Consider the following 25293-nt stretch of genomic DNA (forward strand, 5'->3'; position numbering starts at 1 on the left):
ATTAAAGCGATTAAGGCTTATGTTCTCCAGAAGGCCCCATGGGGAAGGCACAGCTGCAGGCTGGAGGGGTGAGAGGCAGTTAGGAGCGAGGTGAGAGTCAGCTGAGTGACAGCTGGGAGTGAGATTGGGATTGGCTGGAGGAACGGTGGACAGCATAAGAGCAGGAAGCTGACTGGATGATAGGACACGTGGACTGCAGCACGGCAGCTGAGCCAGCCAATGGGTGCCTTCTTTCTGTTAAGTTCTGTTAGGTCTCAGGTTGGTTTCAGTTATGTCAGGTTGAGATTAAAGGTTTAAAATAATGTGATTTCTACAATAAAGCGATCTCCTTCAGATGCATAAGGGGGTCCAGGTCATTTTGTTCCCACTGCTAAAACAAAGCTGCTCAATCTCATCCTATGACCCAAGCATAAATAAGCTAAACATACAGTGGGTACCTTTAGACACTGACATCTACCATCTGCAATAGTTATACTGCAGCTGAAATACAAAATTATCAAGTACCGACCTGTAGTGCTTCATACATCCATTCTTATGACAGAACTCATGTTGCCAAGGAAAATGTTTTTATAATAAAGATCTGTGCCCTCAGTTAACAGTAAACCATGAGTGACTGCGCAGTAGTCTTCTCTTCTGGTACTTAGCAGTAAGCTGCTCCCATCTGTAACCTTTCAGCTGTGATCTCCTTTTTCAGCATCCTGAACAAAAACACCAACAATGTCCCCCCCTCCCTCAAGATCATCTTTCCCTCTCCCAAGATTAATAAAAAAAAGAAATTAAGTGAGTTTGACACCATCAAACACATCTGTGTTCACTGAGCTCAGTTTGGTTGAAGAGCACAGCTTCTACTCTGGAGGGTAATAAGAAATGTACACATGAATGCCATTTTGTACAGTTGACATACTCTATGAGCTGGTTGACTCTAAACTTGATTTGGTCCAGTCTGCTGCTGCTGCATCTCTTAGGAAACATTAGTTATAGGTTTGTACTTCTTGAATCTGGTCCATTCACCAGTAGCATAGTTCATTTCAAAGACTGTGTCAACCAACATAGTGGTGCTGCCCGTGCCATCTGCCTTTGGTAAATCTTCTGTATGTTCACTAAGTTTAATTTGGATGATGTCACCTTGTTCTTGGCAAGGATTCTCTGCAGAAACAAGGAGAGAAACACGTTATACATTTCAACAGTACATTAGTATATACAACAGTATATTAGACAAGACAGGGGGTTCTTATGCTTAAAAAAATCCCCACAAAACACAATCAACAACTCTCAAACCCAAAGGTGAGCAAACCAGACAAAGATTTTCCTCCTCCATACTCCTGAGACCAAGTTTTAAAAATAACAAAACCAGACCCCAAAAGACAAAGCTCAAGGCTAACATAATTGCAAGAACAATAAAAGAGGGAGTAAAGCCTGCCAGTGTCATTTCTCTCTACCTCAAAAGTCAGAAGAGAAAATTATAATTTAAATGGAATTGGTAAACGAACTACCAGAGTTACTTTACTTGGGAGATATTTTGTAGTTAAATGCCTCAAGAATTTTTAGCTCTTAAGAAAGCCCAAAAAGCTTCACTGAAACCATTTGTCCCAGACTCAGGTCCGTGCCAGTAGAAGTTTTAAATGTTACACTTCAAGGTACTGGAATGATGCTCAAGAATATCAGTTGGTAGTTATTTATCCAACCTTCAGAAGGTGCTGGCATTATTACTAAAGGAATTCATGTTAATATTTACTTTACTATATATGTATATGTGAATCTATATCACACACACTTCCAAAATAATATTTTACTTTACATTAGAAAAGGCTGTCTGTGTAGATATTAAAGTACAGCCTCCTAGTGCAATTTGAAGTAGCATTGAAAACACCATCATTAATGTAAGATGGACCAAACTCAAAGCTCAGGGATCACCACAGTAACTCTGCTCTGGTCATTCTCACCAGCTTATTGTGTTACTCCAAACGCATGAGCCACACTTAGGCTGCAGGACTCTGGTGGTAAGAGCCCACAAATACCAAATTAGAAACCAGAGTTAGTGCAGATGATGGAGTTCACTTAAGGACTCTTAAGCCCCTTCTCATCTTACATCCAGTAATCTTCTAGGTAAAACAGCTTTGGTCTATCAAGGCCAATACATAACAGGATCCAGCTATGAGACAGCTTATCTCCCTGTGATTCATAGCACCAGTTGTTATCTTAAGTCTCTGAGATAACAACTGCCAGTTTCTAAAGCAAGGAATTAGCAAAGAGGTTCTGTACTACCCAGCTGGTACATCAGCTGGCCACAAAAGACATTCATTGGTCCTCTAGGCAGAGCAGTAGCAACCAACCACTTTATTCACAGCTTACCAGCTGCCTTGTTTCTCTTCAACCCTAAGCCCTGATTCTACAGCGAGTTCAGTTATATCATGGTCAGCAGCTTTTCTGACAGACCAGTTGACTTAGTGGAAATGGACCCTAAAGACCCATTTCCAGGTAGTTAGAACTATAATTCATCAAAATATGTAGAGTCCAGTGTAAAGCAAAGAGTCCAACACATACAGACAAAGCTAAAGCAAAGCACATTCATATGCATATTTAGAAATGCTGGGCTGTATTTCAGATTTGTGTATTCAGGACCAAGCCAAATTAATATCAATACATGCCTCTGGATCCTGCCATGAATCCAAGTATAAGAGCCTTTTCTGGCCTTGTAACTTTGTTTGCAGTCTTGAACATTTCCTGTGCAGCATACATTTGCTCCCTCTGTAACAGACACAATAAATGTCAATTCAGTTGAGAAAAACTCTGCCAACAGGGACCACTTTAATATCCTCACATGACCATAAAAGAACAAGGCAAAGGTTTGTAGGACCTACAAAAAGTTAACAAAAAACGTATCCTAACCTCAAGGTTTCCCCTCTGCAATACTTATACCTAACATGCACAGCAGTTCCATTGAACTCTGGACATTGAAAAAAGCACCTCACTTCAAAGAGTTACAGAAACATGTGAGAGACTTAATATTTATGTTATCCATTTTGTGTCCTTTATGACATTAGGGAAAACAGAAAATAATCCAATGCTTTCTCTACAATCCAACAAACCCAGGCTTACGATAATTTCAGAGGATTTATTTTCCTTTAATAAATGCAGTAGAGTTACTGAAAAGAAGTCGTCCAGCTTGCTAAAGGTAAGATCTTGCAAGCCAGGCTTACAGATATGGTTAGCAAAGTCTTCTGATCAGTTAAGCTTGAACTGGACTCCAAGCATGCACATAAAAGTTACCAAACCAGGTATATATGCACCAGGAATAGAAAGCTTCAAGATATATCCCCACTCTCAGGCTTTGAAAAATGTGTAATGGGGGGATGAGGTATCATCAGAAACAAAATCTTTTACCTTAAAATAATCTATTTATGTATTTTCTCCTAGTACAGCTATATCAGGACAATTTTAAGCAATTTATATTATGTGCAATTGGCTGGGCAATTTCTGCTGGAAATACACCCTTCTCCCAAAATTCTTTATAATGAGCAATACATTATTTTACATAACAAACAGCATCCTGCAACATTAACACTGCACAACTAAAAATGTTGTGAATAACATTAAGACAGCATGCTAAACCACAAAGTATTTTTGTAATCTTTGGTTATAAAAAAAGCAGCCTCAACCACTCCATAATCCAAAGGCCAAGAAACGCCAACATCTAAACAAGATCCAATCCACATCAAAACCATCAGTCAAAAAGAATCTGTTTTTACTTACTGTGAGAGAGAGGCTTTTCTTCGGTGGTGGCTGTTGCTGAGTTTGGGGGGCCACTTGTGGTGCCTGTGCCGCCGGGGAGATGGCAGGAGGTGTGGTGGGTGTTAGGGGTGAGGTAGGTGTAGCTGCAGGGGGATTAGAGTTGCTGTTGTACATGGGGGTTCTTTGTTTGAACTGTGCAGGAAGAGTTGTAGTAGCATTTGGAGCTGCAGGCTCTTCAGTCTGTCTGTTGGTCTGCAAGGCCTCTCGTGCAGAGCCAGCTGCAAAAACCAGTCAGGATAGTTAAACATTATTATCCACAAATAGGGATTAGCACCACCAGTGGCCTTTAAAGAAAGGTAAAATCTCTGATGATTCCATTTTAGCACCACCATTCAATATGCCAACTAACATCCATATGAAAAAGTTAAAGAGCTAATGCTCTTTCCACTCAATTATCTTTAGAAGTCATCAGACAACAGAGTAACTAGCTGTTCCATATGGATATGCTATATTTAGCATCAAATTTGATGTTTAATCAATATCCAATTTATTAAACTGAAACTGCAATACTTACTTTTCAGTTTATATAGCTCTAACAACTGTACTCTGATCCTACCAGGATTGTTGCTGAACTATTACATAGAGCAAGTCAAAAATTATTTCATCAGTTTTTACCTAATGTGGCAGCAGCTTTCAAAGGAAGTACCATTAAGATACTGAAAATACAAATATACTTTAACAGATGTCAGAATTAAATGCAGTTTTCACAAATTATTCATTATTTAAACACTAACTCCTAGAAGTTAAAACCCAACAAGGCTTAACTGTTCTTTCTCAAAGCTGATCCATTCACCTGCAGTAAGGAAGTTATACTATTGCAGACCTGGCTGCAGTTGGAGGCAGCTCATGAAATCACAGCAGCTTGACCACACAAGTCACCATCTGTCCAGCCAGTGGTGATTACCCAGTGGACACTCTATCCACGTTCTTTTGCAGCTCTTGGACACAGGCTGGAGCACCCTTCACAAACCTCATGAGCTTTAAGCTGACCTGTTTACCCTGTGTTCACAGAAGACTACAGGCAGATACAGATCAGAGCTACATTGGTGCCCTTTAGAGCAGATTTTAGGAAAGGAGACATCTCTGGTTCTCCACTTTGGCACAGACACAGCAATACTGGTATTTTTCAGTAGATGTGGAACAATTGAGAGGATAAACATTTGCAGTATGAGATATTCCTTATTCTTTTACAAGTTTCATTACTGGCTTTGTCTCTTGTCAAAATAACTGATTTTCATAAAGTAATGTCTTAATTATGCAACCTCAGATTATATGAGGCCAAATCTGGGGATCTTCTGTGTGCATCTTCAATCAACCAAACAGTTTTATGTTCCTGGTCCCTTAGAAAAGCTAAATACTCCATACTCCTAAAGGAAAGAGTACAGAATAGAGAATTTTCAACTAGACTTTTCCTGCTGCTGAACACAATGCCAACACTCTGGAAAATAGTACTACAGCTGCTGACACACTGCTGTGTTCTTGGCTGCATTCCTTCTGGAGATGCCAATTTTCTGCCAGAGAAAGATGTGCATAGACCTTCAGAGAGATTCTGAACTGTTTTGAGGCCAAATGAAATGACTGAGTCTTGCATCTATGTCATTTTCTAAAGTGCCCAAAATGCCACAACTCACAATTAAAAATAATATATTAAACTGAAATGTTGGTTCTCTGTTAATGGACAGAGCTGGTAATGAATCCCAGCCATGCACATCTTTTAGCATAAACTGATACATTCTTTTAAAGACTTCACACACAGCAGGGAAGGAAAAATAAAATCAAGCTGGTTAAAATAAAACTGTAGGAAAAAAGGACTTGTACAAACTATTTTTTGCTATTGGTAATCTTCTAGAATTGAAAATAACAGCACTTTTCAAAATATGCAGTAGGTCAGCTATTATCTTTGTTATACAAAGGTAGAGGAAAAATGGATGGCTTAATCCCAAACTGTGTGAAAGGTAATATGCACTTGGCTCTAGAAATAAAACTGACTTCTGAAAGCAACTGTTTTGTATGTGCTAGCATGTGTGTGCATGGAATACATACTTCAGACTTATATTGATTACTCTTTGGGGATAGCAAAAGCTGAATTTTCTATTACTGTAAGAAAAAAAAATCAGGAAATTGTTTCACTTACTTGGCTTAGCTAGCAGTCATTCTAAAAATTTAGAGCCAACAATTATTTTCTTTACTTAGGTTAAATTATATGTCTGGTTTCCCCAGACTCAAAGGCTGGAGTCTTGCAATGGATATTATATTGCTAAGGTGGAGTTTCATTCAAGTTGAGGGACAGTAGGTTTGTAAATAAAAGAGCAGGCAGACAGTAAAACAGTACAGAGTTGCATTCATCAGGTCCCAAGAGCAAAGAAGTGTCTGTTACCTGGCTGTGTTTCAGAGCTTGGGATGTAGGAGGAAGACGGCACCACACTGGGAGTAGCAGGTAAATAACTCGTAGAAGGTAGTGCAGGCTCATTGTTCAACGAGCCAAGTTTCTACAGAACAGAAAAGAAAACATTAAAGCCACACTGAAAGTATTCATGGGCTGTTTCTGCATTTTAAATGCAACTTCAACATTTGTTTTACTAAGATGTTCCTTTTGGGAACTTAATTGCAGTTCCCAGTTCCTTAATTGAACTTAATTTGGGAACTTAAAACTCCTCTTTTAAGAATCCAACCTAACAACCTGTTCAACACTGACTTTCTACTTCAAACATCAGAAATTTGTGCAGATGGCACTCTATGAAGAATTGCACTCTAGGACTAAGTGATCTGCCAGAAGAAACATGCTCTTCACCACCAGCAAGCCATGTTCATCCATGAGCATAAGGCCTGCTAGGCTCTCACCCACGAGAACACAAAGGCCTCTGGGACACAGACAAGCAGAAGGCAGCAGTAACAGCACAGGCAAAAATGCCATTCCCACTGAAACAGGCAGCCAACATCAACATCACTGATGCCATCTACGATGGTGAGGCTACAGAAAAAGCCTCATTTTGTACTTAATTATGCATGACACTGCATACACAGCATAAAAACAGCAGCATGGTTGATGATTTCACTGCCTGATCCAGCCTTTGAACATAAGGGGGGTGAGAGAGGAAAGATGTTTTGGGGGAGTAAGTCTAACAGACAAATCATTTAAGGTAGGCCCACTATATGAAATATGGACATTCTGTAAAATGTGGAACTTGCTAAAACAAAGATTCTCTTAGCACTCTGCAGAAAGAGAGGCAATGAACTTCACACCTGACTCTGGCCTACCACTACCTGCCTGTATGTTGGCCTTGGCTTGTCACACATGCCCAGCAGACAGTTTCTCACTCAAAAGCAAGGGCAGGACATAACACTCTTGCAGAACCTATATCCTGAGGACACAAAGCTACACTGCAGTTTCTAATATGCTGGACCTGAAATAGGAGGAAAAAGGTCTACACATGACAGGTTCCTCCTCTCCCTGACTGAACAACTTCTGGCAATGGGTTTGCTTTTTCTTTGGAGAAAATGTAATGAAATTTTGAAAAAATTACATAGAAATTTTTACATAAAGAGACATGTTTCAACAAGTGAGCATAATGCCATTACAGTGTTTAAGGGGTTTAGAACAGCAGATGTCAAGAGTATTTTTCTCTTTTTTTTTTTTGACTGGTTGGTTTTTGTTTGATTGATTTTGCTTGGTTTTACCTGTGTAGATACAAGGCCAGCAGCATAATCTGGGGTAGCATTTTCTACTACTGTTTCTTCTTTGGCTTGCTTTTCCACAACTTCTGTATCTATTGCATAAAAATACAAGTGAGTCCAAACATTCTTTCAGAAATATTGAATATACTTTTTAAACAAAGATCTAAAAATGCATTTCTCAAAGTATGCTAAAACATGCTTGAAAAGGTATATGCTGAAATAGATACAGTACTCTCCAAACACTGTTTTGTTTTATAATGAACCCAGTAATGAACTGAACAACACTGCACAGGATACAGGAACTGAGTAATCTGATACTAGAAGGCATGAAAGCCCAAGCAACATTTTAATTGCAATTATGGTTTTCTTCTGAGGTGGTATTTTTTTTTTTGTAACAAACACAAAAAAAGTGTTTTAGGAAAAATATGCTGCATAGTGTATATTCTTGATATGGTTAAGTAGGGCACAACCCTGTCACTTGCCTTAAAAGCACTGTATCTGATATTGTTCACTCGTTAAGACCTCAGTCAAAATTTTGGAAAGTGCTATAAATTTTTTCAACATTACTTTCACCTAATTTACATGGCCATACAGCCAGTAGAACTGAGCAGATGAAAATAACTCAGAAAAGTGCCAGTACTGAAGCCACTCACACACCTACAGGCTGCCCAAAGCACAACTGATTAGCTCAATCCTTTCACATGATTGAGTTGTATTACCTAGGCCAAGGCAATGTGAGTAGGAGCACTGAAACAAATGAAAATCCTCCCTTAAAACCTATTTTAGTCAGGGGTTTACCTCATTCACAAGTATTAGTTGGTATCACATCCCCTAATTTTTTAAGTTTAGCTCAGGCTAAGCTTTAGCAAATTAAGAGCAAAATGGTACTACAAATCTTGATCCTATTTGCAGGTGTACTGACAGCCTTTGTAAGCAGAATGCTGTACCAACCTAATGTCTTTCTTCTTCTCTTTGCTTCACGACCAGCACCTACCATATCCAGCTCAGAGATATCTAGAAGCTAAAAAGAAAGACCACAGAGAACTCAATAATCATTGTTAAGTGTATGTAGTTTATCTATAAATATCATCCTCAGGTTTTTTTCCTTTAATATATTGATTCAAAGCAGCAGCAGAAATTCACTTTATGTGAGAGAAGAGACCTGAGCAGACAAACAAGGAGTGCACCTACCTTCACTCCTCGTTCTTTGCGCAAAGGTGTCCTTGAAGGAGGAATAGGAGTTCTGTTTCCAGAAGGACTAAAAACACTGGGAGCTGAAGTACTCCTGAATGGAGCTTGTTTTGGTATTCCTTTGAGTGGTGCTTAGGGAGAGCAAAGAAAGCAACAACTGAAATATGTGTTTAACTGGTTATGATAAATGCTTTAATGAGTTCTTCAGCTCTTCCCCTTTTTAATGCACACATTACCTGCCCTTTAAATTAAAATGTTTCTAATAAACATTATAATATTAATGTGGAATTAGCTATAACACTACATGTCCCTCAAAGGTCAGATTAGGTTTTACTTTTCAAAAAGGGAATAAGGGCCAATGTCTGACCAATGCTTACAACCCCATTCTACATGAAGTAATCAAACAGGTGCACTGCTAACAAAGTCTACTTTTCCTATACATACAGATGCTTTCCTTACTTGTAAAAAAGAAACTCTGAACATGTAAAACAGTATAGGACATAAATCTTTTGAATGCAATTATTGCTAAAGTTGCTCTTTGATTTTCACAATCAAATTACTTGATAAAACTGTATTTAACCAAAAATCTTAGCCAAGCTCATGCAAGGCCGTGGGCTTGTGATATATTGCAAAGGTAATGTACTGCCTCACATGGGTAAATCTAGAAAAAAAATGAAAATCTAGAGCTGCTGTTTGCACAAGGAGGAGGACCAATCTGGGTCTACAGTGCAACACTCAGTAGCATCAGCTACACCTGTAAGCATCTGTTTCCTCACAACTGCTGCCCCTCTACCTCACACTTAATGCTAGCACTAAACATAGCAATCTTTTAACTATTAAAAGATAAGGGATACATATACAGATCTATCAGGTCTTTGAGCTTCCTGACAATTTCATCATGCCCTGATGATAAACAGAGAACTTCAGTTTGAGCTTAGAGACTCTGTATCCCTCTAAATGTTGTACTGAAAATGTTTCAACCACAGGACAATGCTCTGACCCATGTGAGTACCTTCCAGCAGAGCAAACCTCAGCAGGTCCCCAACTCCTGTTTCTGGAGGCCAACTGGCTCTAAAGGCCAGGTTCTAAGAACTGGCTTTAATAATTCAACAGCCAAGAACTAAGAGTCCTTTTCTATAATGGAAAAATTTTAGTTTGAATTACAACTAAACCTTTTGCATTTCCTGCATGAACACAAGGCCAAACATCAGCCCTCAAAGCCACATCTTAAATAGCATCAACACAAAGTACTTAGTACTCCATAGTACTTCCAGCCACAACACCAAGAAATCACTCAAAGGTTCCCACCTCAGCATCACTGGTGGCCAGGAATGTTATACCTGTGCAGTGACTTAAGAGTATGTAACTAATTTTAAACCCTCTTCTCACACCTTATTTGAAAAATTCAAGCAGTTCAGGAACTTCAGCAAACAGCTGAAATGCATTAATACAAAGCTGAAAGGATCATTCTACAGGTTTGCTACCTGGAATTCACTGCTCAGCCTTGGCTTCAGAGAACACTGTCCCCTTTTCTTTCTCCAGACAGAATTATACAAATACAAAATAGCTTCAATCTACTTCACAGCATTTCAAAGAGCACAGCAGACTACTGTGATCCACTCTTCTCCCTTTTGGAGCAACATGGCTTAGTCAGGAGTTATTCCTGGAGTGATGCAAATTAAACTCCTATCAAAGTCTATAGGCATGATCTAGCTGCATAGACTTTAGAAGCATGGCAGATATACTTGCCATTTGAAAAACCCCACACACTGTTGTGCTTTCTGACAAGACATGTCAGAAATATTTAAGTATAAGGAAAGAGGGAGGCAGAAAGGGAGAAATCCTTTGCCTCAAAAAAAATTTAAGCTTTTGTAAAAAACAGATGGTAATTTTATTCTTCATCAAGGCTACTTTAGCAGGTTTTCTTTCTGAGAACTGATGAAAGTGAGCCATACTTGTTGTATCTATCTTCTTGACCAGTCCCCTGCCTTTGGCATGGAAAGGCACTCCTGCAGTCTTCTTGAGCTGCTGCGCAGTTTCTGTTGCTAAAAGGAAAAATGGCTTTAGTTATTACAGAACCCGTGCTGGAAATACATAACACAATGCTTCTTACATAAAATGTTATTAACTTATAGATAAAGAGATAGGAATACCAACAAAGAATTGTATTTTAATTAAAATCCAGGTCATTTATGTGAAGCAAACAGTATTTGGAGAAAATGCAAAATCAGTATGACTGCAATGGACAAGGTGGCCTAAGCTAAAAGAAATTACCAGAAAAGGCAATTTACTCAGTAGAAATTTAAATAATTTTTAAAAGTTATATGACAAATTATGAAAATTTACAGGTTTTGTATTTAACCAGACCAACTCAAGTTACATGCAAGAAAGCAGCAAGCTGCTGCAACAGAACAGCAGCTGCAGTAAACTATTTTAAAATCACTTAGTTCAAGCAGCTACCAATACATACATGTACACATATGCTGCCTTTTGTTAAGAGAAAACTCTCTTGGGTTTTACACCCTATACAGCCACACTGAGTGAAAGAAAGCATTAATTAGCAGCCCTTGCTCTCTGCTCCAAAAGCACATGGCAAAATAAAACTGTCCTCATTTTACTTTTGCTTCAGGAGCTTTAACCAAAGGTGTCCTCAGTCAGACTGTTACTACACCAGGAGAGGACCTATCTGTGCTTTATGAAGCTACAGCTCTTTGGATGCCCTGAAATGTGAACAGCATTTAAATCCATATAAGCATTTTAATGCAATCCTGGCTGGAATGACTCACACCTGCTCTTCCACACATCAGTCCATCCTCATCCAGAAAAGCTCTTGTAATAGAACATTTTAATGTGCATCACAATTCTGGAGAATAAGACTGAATATACTCAATATTAATTGGCCTTTCACCGTTTAATTTGTACACAATCTTAATACTACTTACACTTCTGCAAGAGTTCAGCTCTGAGAGTGGCACTTTTAGGTTTCCTTTTCAGCTGGAAATGTTTCACTGGGGGAGTAAGGGGCCCGGCCAGTGTTGTCAAGGCATTTTTGTTTAAGTATTGGCATTCCAACGGCAACATAGCTGAAGTTTCACATTCACTTACTGCATAAAGAGTTAACACAGTACACAGGGGTATTAGCACCTCTTTGACAGCTAATGACAAAACATTTTACAATGGACTGTACAGGTGGTTTTCAATTTCAGATTACTTGTATAAACACCAAGAGTAATTTAGTTCCAATTATTATACAACATATAACCAGATATTAGAATGTTTGCTTTTCCCATTAGCTTAATAAAAGCTTTCATTTTAATTATACCTAGCCAAATTATAGGTATCTTAAATATGCTGCTATTGTCAAAAAATAGATTAAAAATATTGAATTCTCAGATTCCTTAAAAATTACACATGAAAACCAAACTACTGAATAAAAATCCAAATCACAAGTGTGGATAGACAAATGATCATTTGTTTATAGAAAGAAAACAAAGTGCTTCCACCTCCAAGTCATTTAATTATTGTTTTGCTGCAATCTCCAGCCCCGAGACTGTGTCTGTCCATGGATGCTCGAGGGCTTTTCCTAGACAAAGTGCTAAAATCAACGCACTGGAGTAGGAGTAGTTTTGCATCCACCAGCAGTTCTGCTGCTGTTTGAAGCAGCTGCTGGGCAATCTGCAGCTGCTGGGCCATCAGCAGCACAACTCTTCCTGAGATCAGCCTCCCTCCAGCACCGATCCCCTGCTGTCCAGACACTTCCAGAGAGGCAGCCCCTGCCCAGGACAGTGGTGGAGCTTCCACACAAGACAGAGACTTGCTGTTGTCTTGGGGACCACAAATGTGAGTCAGAGCAACACAGAAAATATCTTTACTGCTAAGCTGCAGCACAGCCTGTGGTACTAAAGAATCCACACAACTTTTGTGCTGCCCTTCACACTCTGGGCAATAGCTGACATTAAATTCTGATGATATGTGAAAAGATAATTTAAGAAGCTACCATTTCTCAAATACCACAGCTCCCAGTCCAGTTACATTCCAGGTCATGAACGGTGGTAGTCCAGAGACAAGACAGTGCTTGTTCTTCTATCTCTACTTTAAGACAGCAAGGCTGCCTGTGAAATGACAAGTTATTCCTAAAAAAATGCACCACATTCCTGCAATTTTCACCAAAGGCTTACCTTTCTCTCTAAGTTCTCCTAAAATATCTTGAACATTGGGATTCTGTTCTTCAAGATCAAGGTTAAGGGAGCCAGTATCTGGAAAGGATTTTAAAATATCAGCTACCATTAAGACCCAGGGGTCTGAATCCAAGGTAGCGAGCTGGATAATTTCAGTCAGTGCCCCTTTCATCTAACAAAAAAAGAAAAAGAAAATCAACCAATTGGAAACAGTTTTAAACAGGTTGTAGTTGGATTTATTTAAAAAAGACACAAACATGCACAATGTTTTACTACTGGGGGAGGGAAGAGGGAGACTGTTTCCACACAGTTACACATTAACTCTAGAACCAAGCAAAGAATGAACCAAGGTGATTTTTTAAACTGCTTTCCCTCAATCTAATCCAAGTTTTGTTTTGAGCTTTTGGCAGCTCAAAGCTTTGTTTAGCACTGGGCATTTTCAAAAGCAGCAGCCAAATTTTTACATTACTGTCCCCTTGTGTTTTACATTCCTACTCCCTGTGGACCCACACCTTCTATTCAGTGATGGGAATATGCAAATACAACACAAGTTATTTAGAACAGGCATCTAAATGAAGATGTGCCCCTTGCCAGCCTACAGCATAATTACATAGACAGGTTGCATCTGCATCATAATTGTCTTCAAAATATTACTTAAACTGAGGCAAAAATAACCTAATCAATACTGTAGTGTTTGACAAAAATTACATATTATGGGAAGTAAACACAGCCCTCTTAACATGCCATGAGCAACAAGATTTTCCATCTACCCAAAGTTTCATAGTAAGAAAAAAGTTATTTTTCTATGTTGTAAAATGTAAATAAATAAATGAAGTAAATTTTAAGTTTCATTGTAACAGAATTTTTTTAATTACTGACCAACATATCTGTTGGAACTATGACATGGAAATCAAGGTGACTACAGTCAGGGGTTTACTTCATTCACAAGTAAGTATAAAACCCCAAAGACTGAACTTTCTTTTTGTCTAAGTAAATTTTCATGTAAGCGTGACAGCACCAGCTTTAGTGAGCTAAGGTGTTTGAGATATTCTGTGTGTCTAACAAGCCACAAAACACAACAGTAAAATCACATAAAGCAATTTATTATACTCTATCTGCATTATATTAACACTGAAGAATGTACAAGCAAGTATAAGGAAATATATCGATTTTGATTTTTCACCACCCATTGTGGCACATATAGCTTAGTTACAGTCATCATGTCTCTGAACACAGGAAGACAAGCAAGAGACTCATCTTCACCTTCATGCTGCTTCTTTCCCTTATTTAAAGCACTCTTATATGAAAAGATTTAATAAAATGAACTTACTCTATGCATACAACTCCAAATAAAAGAAATAAATTTCTGCTCCCCATTCCTCTCCCATCCACTTTTAAAGCTCAGAGGCAAACAAACATTGACATTTCTCAAGTCCTTTCATCTGCACAATGTTACTGCCCTCTCACTTTGGAAGGGTTTACAAGTCCACTCCAGAGCCAGTTTGTCCTTTACCCCCTGCATGTTTTAGGTCTCACACATTGTGTGCCTGTGAAACAATCAGTCCATCTGACCCAAAATGAGCACCTCTGTAGCTTAAAGCTGGACCAACTCCTCAGAGTGACTGACTGCAGTCACACAAACACCAGAACCACAAAGAGGGGAGCAGGAAGAACACACTACATGGGCCAGTTCCCATCTTAGCAGTGCCATTGATTTGCTTTGGATCAAGCACATAACCAGGAGCACACACTGTTTAATGTACTGTCAAATTTAACCAACCTCACCCAGTGGAAAGAATCAATTTCTGAAGTTCCAGTCTTTGCTGGCTCTCTATTGCTCACTTATTCCTCAGTAAACATAACCCCACCAGAACCCCCACACACTTGTCCACCTCTCTATTCTAACCCTCAACTCCTTAACAAAAGTCACTTCTACAGTGGATGAGAATGACTGTGAACACTATCAGAGCAGAGTCTTTTGTTCTTTTATCTGTCCTAAAGGAATCAAGGTACTGATTTACAGAAAACACCTAAAACATCCCAGAAGAGCTGATGAATTCATAGCTTTCACAAGCTTTTCTGTGGACACCACTAATGCAGGTAAGCGTACAGAATGTCATTTCCTCCATCAAAGCACAGTCAGAGGAAAAATGTCTCTTGCATCCCACAATTTACCCTTCATATCTGCTTCACAAAACTCCTGTTTGTACCAAAATTTACAGAGCTACATGCCCATACTATGAACATTCCTATAGAACTCTGGTCTGGGCATGTTGCACCCCCTCTGCTCTCAGGGTTATAGTTCAGGCAGCCTATTTATGCCCAAACCCACTGCTTAACAAGCTTTTGGTTCCTTCAAGAAAGGAGCCCAGAAACAATTTGCTTGCCTAGCACGGGGCAAATAACACTATCACAAAGCCTCATGACAGAAAGAACATGGTGAAATAACAGACACTATCACACACAGGGAAGCGAAGCACACTAACAAGTGCTGGGAGCTAACCAGAGACCTTGCCTGAATATGGCTTTGCATTCAACAAGCCTGGATTCAAGTTTTGACTCAGGTTTGCCTTCAAATGGCAATTTAAATACATGTTCCCACCTCACTGTTCAACTGGCAGCTGAAAAGAAACATTTCATTTATGGTTTGAGAATGCATGAAATGCAACTCATCAGGGAATGCTACATGCACTTTTCCTGTTACTTTACAGGGCAGAGCCATAATCCCTAATTCTTAATTGTCTATGATTGCAACACTGGGTCATTAAGACTCCCATCAGCATCTTGTTAAGCATGAATGTCAAGATCTGATGTAACATGTCCCAGTGTCTTTCTCATCTAAAACTTAAGGATCTTAAGTATTTTTATCAGCTTGCTGGCACACAAGAAAAGCACAGGCCACGACTAGAAACATCTAGCAAGCAGGGATCAGGCAGCATGGGAAGTGTCTGGGAACACAGGCAGATTAATAATGGCTGTGCAGGAAGGACAAACAGGACTGTGGGAAGGTATTTAAAAGGAAGTGTTACAAGTAACACACAATATGACAGCTCCAAGATGACTACTTGCAAATATTTCAAATATTTATTTGCTTTGTATTTTGCCTAAATTAACGTGTATAACCACACATTTAGACAAATGTATCAACAGTTGGCTAATAAACCAAATGAAGCTTTCATCTTTCTGAGGCTATAGAAAAGATGGTATTTAATAGGGAGCTGCATTATCATTATAGAATATTTTCATTAAACTAAAAGCATTGGATTGAAAACACAGTATTAATATTTACACAATACAGACCCAGGATGGGTCAATACCACTATTGGATGTGGTTTGCATTTTAATCATGAAAAAGAGCTCAAGTGGCCAAGAGAACTATTGGATTAAAATATCCCATTTTACATCACAGAGTAATGAACTCTAAGTGCAGGCCAGAAAGGTGCCCAGCAGCCTGTGTGCTCCCAACACAGAGGGAAATGCAAGTGTCATGTCCCCTCTTACTCCTTTGCACCCACACTCCCCAATCCCCACTTCCCTGCACAGATGGCTCCTGGTGCACATAAGCCAGTACAAGGAAACAGTTTTGATTTCTGCTGTAATAAACTGGCAGGTCCCTGCTGGGACAGGGATCCTCCTCTCAAGACAATTCAGAGAGCACAGAAGCACAGTCCTTGTTCCAGACTTGGTTCTAACATCACAGTCTAACCCTGAACAAATAAATTAAACACTGGCATAAAAAGAAAGCTTGCACTTGCCAATGTGAATCAGGTTAACAAGAATATAATATGCAAAATAAACAAATATAACAGTTCTGCCAAATTCACAACTGAAACTCTGGTCAGCACTACACTGAGCTTTAGGCATAATTTCAAACAAGTGTAACTATCTAGAAAAAAATTAGTTGAAAAGCCATAAGATTCAAGAGTTTGCAAGTCCTTCCCAGAGAACTGCAGTGGGAAAGGAATTTTTGATAACTGCCCACAAAACACAATTTAAAATGAAAATGAAAGCCAATTATTCTTATTAGTCAGCAGGAACAAACATGCAGTAATGTGGTTCACAGCATGATAAAAAATTAGTTTTATTACCTGTCCCACAAGAGTATTATGAGGACTAAGTCACTTACATCTATACAGTATCTGGAGCGTTGAATGAAAACATTATGAAAATTGAAAGATATTACATATGAGGATAAAATCACTTAAGTGAAGGACTGAGCTCTCAGGAGGGCTCACTGAAGATTCACTTGTCTAGACTGAAGCTTTCACAGAGATTTAGAAAGGACCAGGAGCAATTAAATCCCTTCTAAACTAAATACTACCAGTTTCCTTGATTCCCACATTGCTTTTTACTCAAATGTCTGCTCCCAAATGGTTTCTACGTTATCCTAAGCTGTCATGAAAATGCTACTACACAGAAAACAGAAAAAAATATTTTGAAGAGAAAATAACTCCCTTGAATCTGTTATCTAGAGAGGGGAATATCTTTTAACATGCAACATATCCTGTAACTGCTATTAAGATTCCCAAAGCTGCACAAAGCTGATGCAATACATTTTCCAATACAATTAAGCTTCCAAATGCCAGCTCAGTGCTTCTCGCACAGGATCGATGCAGGCTGGCACATGGCACGGGAGAGACAGGTGACTTTCCAAAGAGAGTCATCCAGCACTCTCATGGTTCAGTTCAACCATTTTCACACATAGGGGTGATTTCCAAGTGAGAAATTCACTCCCAGGCAGCTGCAGCTACCCTGTCCTGGCAGGAAGGCACCGCCTGCAGCACTCCCCAGCACACAGGCAAGGCTGCTGCAGAGATGTGCACAGCACAGCCACTCTGGACACAGACATATTTATCTATTTTCTGGATATTGTGTGCACAGCACAGCCACTCTGGACACAGGCATATTTATCTATTTTCTGGATATTGTGTGCACAGCACAGCCACTCTGGACACAGGCATATTTATCTATTTTCTGGATATTGTGTGCAAGGTATGCCACGCCAATTAAAACATTGGAATTTTTGATACTAAGTTAGGCGACAAATCTGCACAAATAAAACTGTCTTAGTAAACTAACCACAAATGATGAGCATCTGATATGACAACAGTCCTTTCTGTCAGCAGTTTGGTTACATCAGCTATTTTTGCCATCTATAAAAGGAAGCCTGTAATAATAATAACATTAGGCCTACCAGCAATGTTAAGGGTTTCTGCCTCAGGGGTTTTTCTATTTTTCTATTTTTAACCTTTTTTAAGGCCCTTCTCCCAGTTTAAGGAAAAAAATCACATGTTCCTCAAACAATTAAAGATGCTAAGGGTAGATCTCAATCAAGAGATCTCAATCATCAGTTTACAATAAAAGATTAAGCTTTTATTATTTATTATGACTGAGTTAATGAACTCTGCCAAACTGAAAAATCCCACAGTATTTTGTTACAGCAGGAACAAGAGCTTCACATTTGGAACACAACTGATCACTGTCAGTACACAGTAAAAGGCACACTGACTGACTTTTCTTTACACTTCATCTCCACAGCTAACACAAGCACAGATCCAGGAAAGCTGCTGGCAGCTCTTCCTCAGGTTTGGTTTTAAATGTTCTCCCAGTGAACACACTTGAAGCACTTCAACAAATTATTTCAGTTTGTTTGAATGCTGCTCCCTCAAAGAGCTGCCATGAGTGCCATTAATGAAGGTCCTTAAGCTCTTTGAAGCTCTTTTCATTCTAAAAACACCACTGATTTTTCTAAACACTGCAATACTAATTTCTGCCAGGCTACTTAGGTCACAAGAATTTTGCAAACTCACAAGTTCACACGAGCTCCCATCCCCCTTTCTGGCCTAGATTATTTTGTTTGTCCAGAACATGACCCCATTTATCATACACAAGGATGACAGCTTGTTCACTGGACAAGCACTAAACATGAATATCATGTTTTAAAAATCAGCATAAACACGTTGAACTAGAATTTTTTTTAAAGTGACACCAGTGTAATGCAGTGATGAATCATACAGATGCATATGGCAAGACAAACATTAAATGGTATATGGCAAGACTTACACTAAATTATTTCTTAAAGGTGATGCTTGCCCATTTTCAGCCTAGAAATGCACAAAAGCTGAGCACACAACAATCCCAGCTACATACCACACCCTGCCTCGTATATATGTATATTTAGCTTAAGAAGCAGCTGTCTTAGCCAAGAAAGACTGGTGAAAGCACAGCTACTCTACATAGGAAGGTAAAAACTAACTCCACACCACTTCCATGATCGTTACCAGGAAATACTACTTTACATGATGGAAGCAGGAGAGGAATTCCTTCAGTCTGGCTGAAGAAACCTAATATTTCCAGACATTCTCCAGCCATTGCCCCAAACATCTGTAGCTGCCTACTGGCAAAAATAAACTGGGTGCAGATGAGGCATGGTCCAGGGCCAAGTGAAAAAGCCTGCAGAGCCAGCTCAGACTCGAGCCAGCCAGTTCATTAGCTGGGGTAGGACAACAGAGGAAAGCACCAGCTGCTCCCAGAACGGTAAAGAGAGGGAAACAAAAATCATGGCAATTTTCCCCAGTCAAGACCTCACTGCAGGAGCGTGGGGAAAAGCACTGCTCAGTGCAGACCCCAGATCTTCCTCTGCCAAAGTTTCAGCACTTGCTGCTGTCCTCCCTAAAGCCGAGATGCTCGACTTGTGACACCTACACAGCCGCCAGTATTGTGAAGGAGCGGAGGAAGCTGAAACACACACACGGACCGCTCCTGAACGATCCTGCCTCTCCCCTAGCCATGGCACAACCACTGCCTCAGAAAAGCCCTCTTCGCTAAAAGGCACCCAAAACACAGCCCTACAATGAGTCCCTGTGGGCCACACAACGGGTTTCGTGTCCAAATTGCTTTCAAAAGCCTAGTGCCAAGCAGGGAATCCCCGAAGAGCAGGAAGAGGAGGAGCAGCAGCAAAGCTCCCACTCCACTCACTCCCTTATCGCGGGGAATCTCGGCGCTTTTCCTCACACCGAGGACCGAGCCGGGAGACCTTCTCCACTTATTGCTGCCCGTCCAAGGAAGGCTGCGAGGGAGAGGCGGGGAAGGCTGTGGGGACCAGCCCTACCACACGCCCCTGCCCTGAGGGGCTGCGGCCGCTCGGCTTCGCCCCGCGGGCAGCCCGGGGTCTGTCCCCCCTCCCCGCAGCCCCCGTGTGGAAAAGAAGGGCGGGCGGGGGAGGTGGTGCTGGCACTGCCCCCCCTTTCTCCCTTCAGGCCATCTCCGACCTCTCCCCCTCACACACACACGCTCCCCGCTTCGCTGCGTCTCCCACCCGGCTCTCACCTCATCCACCGCCCGGCGGGGCAGGTGCAGCATCCCCAGGAGCAGCTTGAGCTTGACGGCCGAGGAAAGGCCGTGGAAACAGAGTCGGATGTTGTCGATGACCGAGGCCGTGAGCAGCGAGGCGATGCTCGGCGGCGCCCACAGTTCGTCCGTGGAGCCCAGTTTGTTGTGCAGCCACAGGCCGGTGTCGCTCTCCCGCATCGACGCCATCTTGGGAGCGGGGCGAAAAAAGAGGGGATTCTCGACGGGCATTTTATGAAGGCACCTAAAGGGAGGAAGGGAGGGGGTGAGGACCCCTGCGGGTCGCTGTCTTGTTCGTAAGCCAAAATGGCGGCGCCCAATGAGATTGCGCTTGGGAAGGCGGAGGCTATGCCGTAACCTAAAATGGCGGCGCCCAGGAGGGGAAATGCAATAAGGCGCTTCTCATCTCTCGGCCATGTGCAAAATGGCGCCCGCCACAGCTTTTCGTCCGTACTGCAAGATGGCGCTGCTTCACTGTAGAGAAGCTCCTCTGTCAGTCCCAACTCATTGTCCCTCACAGTCCGCCCTGACTCCTCCAGGGCAGAAATGGGAGGAGAGCCGCGAGCGGGCCGCCGAGGCGCGGCGGGGCTGGGGGTAAAGCTTCCTGCCCGAGGTGGGCTGGCCCCGGCGCCTCCCGGCGCGGCGCTTTCCGGAGCACCACGTCTGCTTCCCTCACAGTCCCAAGCCCCCTCAGGCGGGCGGGCCGTGCGCTCCCTCCGCGCCCGGCCCGTGTTCCCACCCAGCGCCGCTCCCTGGCGCTAATGCCCCCTTGAAACGCTTTAATCCGAGCAGCTCGGCCGAGGCGGAGAGCCCCGGCCGCGGTGCTGCCTCTGCCAGGGGCGCGGTGTCTCCTCCATGGTTGTGCCCGAGGTTGGCGCGCTGGGTGCCTCAGCCATGGCGGAGGTGACCTCGGGGTCGTGGCACAGGGGAGGGCGCGCAGAAACCCGCAGCGCAAACATTCGTGTTCCTTAGAGATTCGGCTCGTTGTTATTTAAATGTGAAACAATGAATCAATTGCCTAAATCCCGGAAGATTCAAGGGGCTTTCAGGCGTAGCATAAACGGTTCATTTTAGCGCGTCTCTGGTGGAAATTGAAGTACAGGAGTTGTAGGAGAGCAGATTCTGCTGATCTCTTTCTCCTACGTTTTTGAATGAAAACGGTTTTTAAACAACATTGCACCTTCCAAAGACGTTGTTTACAAGCTGATTTCTCTCGAAGAGCAGAGCAATTGTTGCCGAGGTGCTCTGTGTTTCTTCAATATAGAATCACAGAATCCTTCAGGCTGGAAAAGATCTCAGAGATCACCAAACATCAACCCAGCACTGTCCAGGCCACCACTAAACCATGTCACCAAATACCACACCTCCAGTCTTTTGAGCACTTCGTGGAATGGTGACTTCACTGCTTCCCTGGGCAGCCTATTCCAATGCTTAACTACCCTTTCAGTGAAAATGTTTTCCTTACTATTAAATCCAAATATGGCATCATGGAGTCTTTTATTTTGTTCATGTTACTGATACCCAAAATGCTGAGTGTCTGCAGCTATGACTTCTGTCAGTGTGGAAGTATTTTGAGGCAGAGTTTCTGTGTGAATAAATTATATATTAGTACAGTGTGAATTTTTTTCCATACCTTATCATGCATTTTTTTTGGTACCATTGCTACCAAATTGGTACCACCAATTTATACACAAATCTGATTTAAGACAGACCTTTTGTATGCAGTGAGCTGATATTTTAGAGCAGCAAAATCAAAGTTGAGGCAGTTTGTGTAGCACATAAATATCCAGAATTTCTGTCTTGGTATGTAAGTTCAGTATGTAGCTGAGGGGGAAATACTTATCCACAATTAAGTATTTATCTGTTAGTTTGTATACAGAAAAAAAATTGTAACTAAGACACTGAAGTAAATTTTTAAATTGGGAACAGAATAGAAAATTAATTAAAGCAAAAGATTTAAAAATAGTTGTAAAGGATTTGCAGTCATGTATTCAACATGTAATTATTACTAGTAACCTTTGCCCTCCATTAATTATATCCATCTGTAAAAGGTAGGCACCAGTATTGGTAAGGTACATCCTTATCTATCGGGTAAAATCCATGAGATAGTGTAAAAAAAATCTAATTAGGCAAGGAAAACTAGTGATGTTCTCATCTTCTAATTGTGCAGAAAAGTAACCAGCTCCTTTTAAAGTTTTGTTGGGGGAAGTAAATCAGAACATGTTTGCACAGCTGGTTATCTTCAAGCAGTGGCTGTAACAGGGTTAACCTGGTTCTGTGAGATGGCACAAACTCCACCAGTTCAGGTGGCTGGCCTGGCTGTCCTTTGAAGGGATTGCTCTGTTTCCCTAAAGTTACTGTGGGATTTGGTGCTGCCTTTCTCAGGAGAGCCAAACTGCAGGCCGGTGGAAGCTAAGGAAGGTTATTACACACACTCTGTTCCTGTGCTTTCCTTGAGGTATCTGTTTTTGAACACTGTCAGTGTTGAGGCACTGAGCTGCATGGCCATCTAGTCTGAGCTGCTGTGATCACCTCTGTGCCTTTATCTGAGGTGTGGCTTGAGAAGGGAGCCTATTCTGTGATGTGTATCTGGCATGTAAGGATTTGCATAGTCAGTTTGGCTCCAGCCCTGTCACCTGCAGATTTGTCCCTCTAGCTCTTAACTGAAAAGGCATCAGACACTCTGCAGATAAGGACAAAGTGCCAGCCTGCTGTTAGAGCTTTTGTCCTGCCAGCTACTTGTACCTTAAATTTCTGTTGGAATAAAGTGCTTTATTATTATTATTTTTTTAAACCTAAATTTTGTTTAGCTTGGATAGTGATTTTCAGAGTGATATAAATATAAGAAGGCAAATATAAGAAGGCTCATTCCTCAGGGATTTCTGGAGCTGGAAAGGGCATACTTGATTTCTCTGGAATGCTTTGTATCCCTCAAGATGTTGCATTTCACAGATAACTGTCTGCAGATGTTTTTTCCTGTAAGTTGCAGGTCCCTATTTCAAAGGAGGTGATGTTGAATATGAAATTGTTGAGAAGAGTTGGAGCCGTGCTACAAAATTGACCAGGGGGACACCCTGGATTCACTCACCTGGTCATGACAGTATTGAAATAAGAGCCAGACATAGGCAATGGTTCATTTCCTTGAATCTGCCTTATAATTGTTTCAAGAAAGGTGCAACTTTGTCTCACACCAAAACCAGTGCTCCGTGACTTTCCCAACCTGCAGTTTTACCTTGTTACCCGTTGAAATATTATCTCTGTGTCTAGTCCTGCACTACCCAGAGCAGGGTGCTGTGTTACCTGCCAGATCCAGGATAATTGTTTGTACCCAGCAGGGTGTTCAGGGGCAGAGCCTGGAGCTATCCTGGCTCAAGGGAAAGCAGCACAGCAGCTGGTACACTCCCAGGCAGGGGTTTCAGTTGGGTGTTGGCACTGATCTCTCAGTGAACAAGAAGCTGCTCTGCTGTTTTTAAGGCAGTGCTGAGGCATGTGCAGTGGCACTAAACTCCCACTGGCACCTTGTCCTGCAATGGCAGGAATGGCAGTGTCTGAGCCAGCAGGGCTTTGGGCTGTGATTCATGCCATGCTCACAGGGGCCAGCCCAGGAAGGCAGACAGAGCAATAAATTGTGTATTATCATGTAATTTATCCTCCTGCTCCCCCAGCATTGCCATCAGGACTGAATAACAGCTTTTCTGTGAACTTTTGTGTTTGTATCTTGAGTTCTAAATACCACATCTTTTCCATATGCTTTTAAAGCAGTTTCCTAGGTTTTCAAAGCAGAAAAGGAAGATAAATTTTATCCTTTGATATCAGGCTGACATGTAAGTTTACTGTGGGGTTAAGCATTTAGAGCTGTCAGGGGCACTAATGGAGTAACTGGTAGTAGTACAAGTCTAATATCCTTTATGGTAACACAGCAGAGGGTTCTCAGTGGGTCTAAGGTACACAGTTAATTGTTATTAAGCAGTAGTTGATTTTATAAAATGGTACTCAATGTCAGTTTGAAGACCTGTAAATACAGTATACATTTTTATGGCAATTCAGTTTGTGAAATGCTGCTTATTATGGGTTAATGCAATTGTGTGGGTGCATCATTTTGTGTGGGAGTTTTATTTGACCCATTTTAAGACTGCTGTAGCAATGTGATCTGAGAGGACATATGGGGTGAGAATTTACTCAAATAAAACCAGATTATCTGACTTCCTCAAGTCTAAAGCAAAGCTTCCTTGTGGGAACCTCCTGTGTCAGCTGTGACACAGCCAGCTCCCTTCTCTGGCAGGCAGAGCCTCTGGCAGAAATAAAGATAAATAAGGATAAAAGCTATGAAAAATGTCCTGGTACGTCTTGTCCTGTGAATTAGTGTGGCATGATGGGCAGTAATTGTTTCAGTGGTGCTCCATCCAGCTGCCTGTGTCCAGGATTATGCTTACATTGCTGTCATACCCTCTTGCAACTTCAGTCACATGATTTTGTGGTTATTTTCCCTCTCAAATAAACTTCAAAGTGATGGAGTGACTTAAGACCTATGATGAAAAAGGCCCATGAAGAGGAAGAGATTGAACTCAGGACAGTAATTTCCCTTCTGTCTTGCTCTAGAGCAGTTTAACTTGATATACTCCCAGTCTGGGCTCTGATGTGTGGCTGATGGGGCCTGAGCACTGAAGGTCAGCAGTGATGAAACAATTTCATTGAGGTCTCTGTAGAACAGCACACCTACCTGAGAGCTCCCATCCTTGAGGGAACATCCCTCTGTTTGAAAACAGATCTGTTTGGTTGCCTTTGCCACCTCTTCCATTGTCTTTCTTTTACTCTTGGCTTTAATAATATATTTAATACATTCATGTAACAAAAGGAAGAATTAAAATTGTTATTTAAAACATGAAACTAGGAATGCAGAGCTCAATTAACTTCTCAATTACTTCTAATAAATAAGAACACCATCACTATGAGCAGTCCAAATACCATTAATCAGACCTAACAATGTGCGAAATTAAAGACCATTAGAGGTTTTGAAAAACCCCTAGGACCTAAAACACAAAGTGTTGCACACAAATAAATTTGTTGTTTTAAAGTCATATATTTGCCCATGCACTCTTCTTCAAAT

The 25293-nt window shown here is 41.2% G+C and overlaps 1 protein-coding gene across 1 annotated transcript; it reads right to left on the minus strand.

The window, feature by feature from the left end:
- On the minus strand, positions 1-20411 carry NELFA (negative elongation factor complex member A). Its single transcript, XM_054295756.1, has 11 exons — positions 20166-20411; positions 12837-13008; positions 11601-11762; positions 10614-10703; positions 8659-8789; positions 8419-8488; positions 7471-7559; positions 6170-6281; positions 3754-4010; positions 2649-2748; positions 1-1146 (listed from the first exon to the last, which is right to left on the minus strand). The coding sequence occupies exons 1-11, from the start codon at positions 20373-20375 to the stop codon at positions 962-964; spliced, it is 1578 nt and encodes a 525-aa protein (XP_054151731.1). The 5' UTR covers positions 20376-20411; the 3' UTR covers positions 1-961.
- Between the last annotated feature and the right edge of the window lie 4882 nt (positions 20412-25293).

Source organism: Melozone crissalis, unplaced genomic scaffold (genome assembly GCF_028551555.1).
Source record: "Melozone crissalis strain CALT ecotype California unplaced genomic scaffold, PUWL_Pcris_2 ptg000006l_1, whole genome shotgun sequence".
NCBI lineage: Eukaryota > Metazoa > Chordata > Aves > Passeriformes > Passerellidae > Melozone > Melozone crissalis.

What these genes read in the sequence shown, in the direction of transcription:
- NELFA (XM_054295756.1), bottom strand. Translation starts at nt 20,375, where the DNA reads ATGGCGTCGATGCGGGAGAGCGACACCGGCCTGTGGCTGCACAACAAA. An exon ending in GAGAAGAAGAAAGACATTAG is followed by an intron (nt 7,560 to 8,418) that starts GTTGGTACAGCA and finishes TTTATGCAATAG; the next exon opens with ATACAGAAGTTGTGGAAAAG. An exon ending in AGAAAAGCCTCTCTCTCACA is followed by an intron (nt 2,749 to 3,753) that starts GTAAGTAAAAAC and finishes TGTCTGTTACAG; the next exon opens with AGGGAGCAAATGTATGCTGC.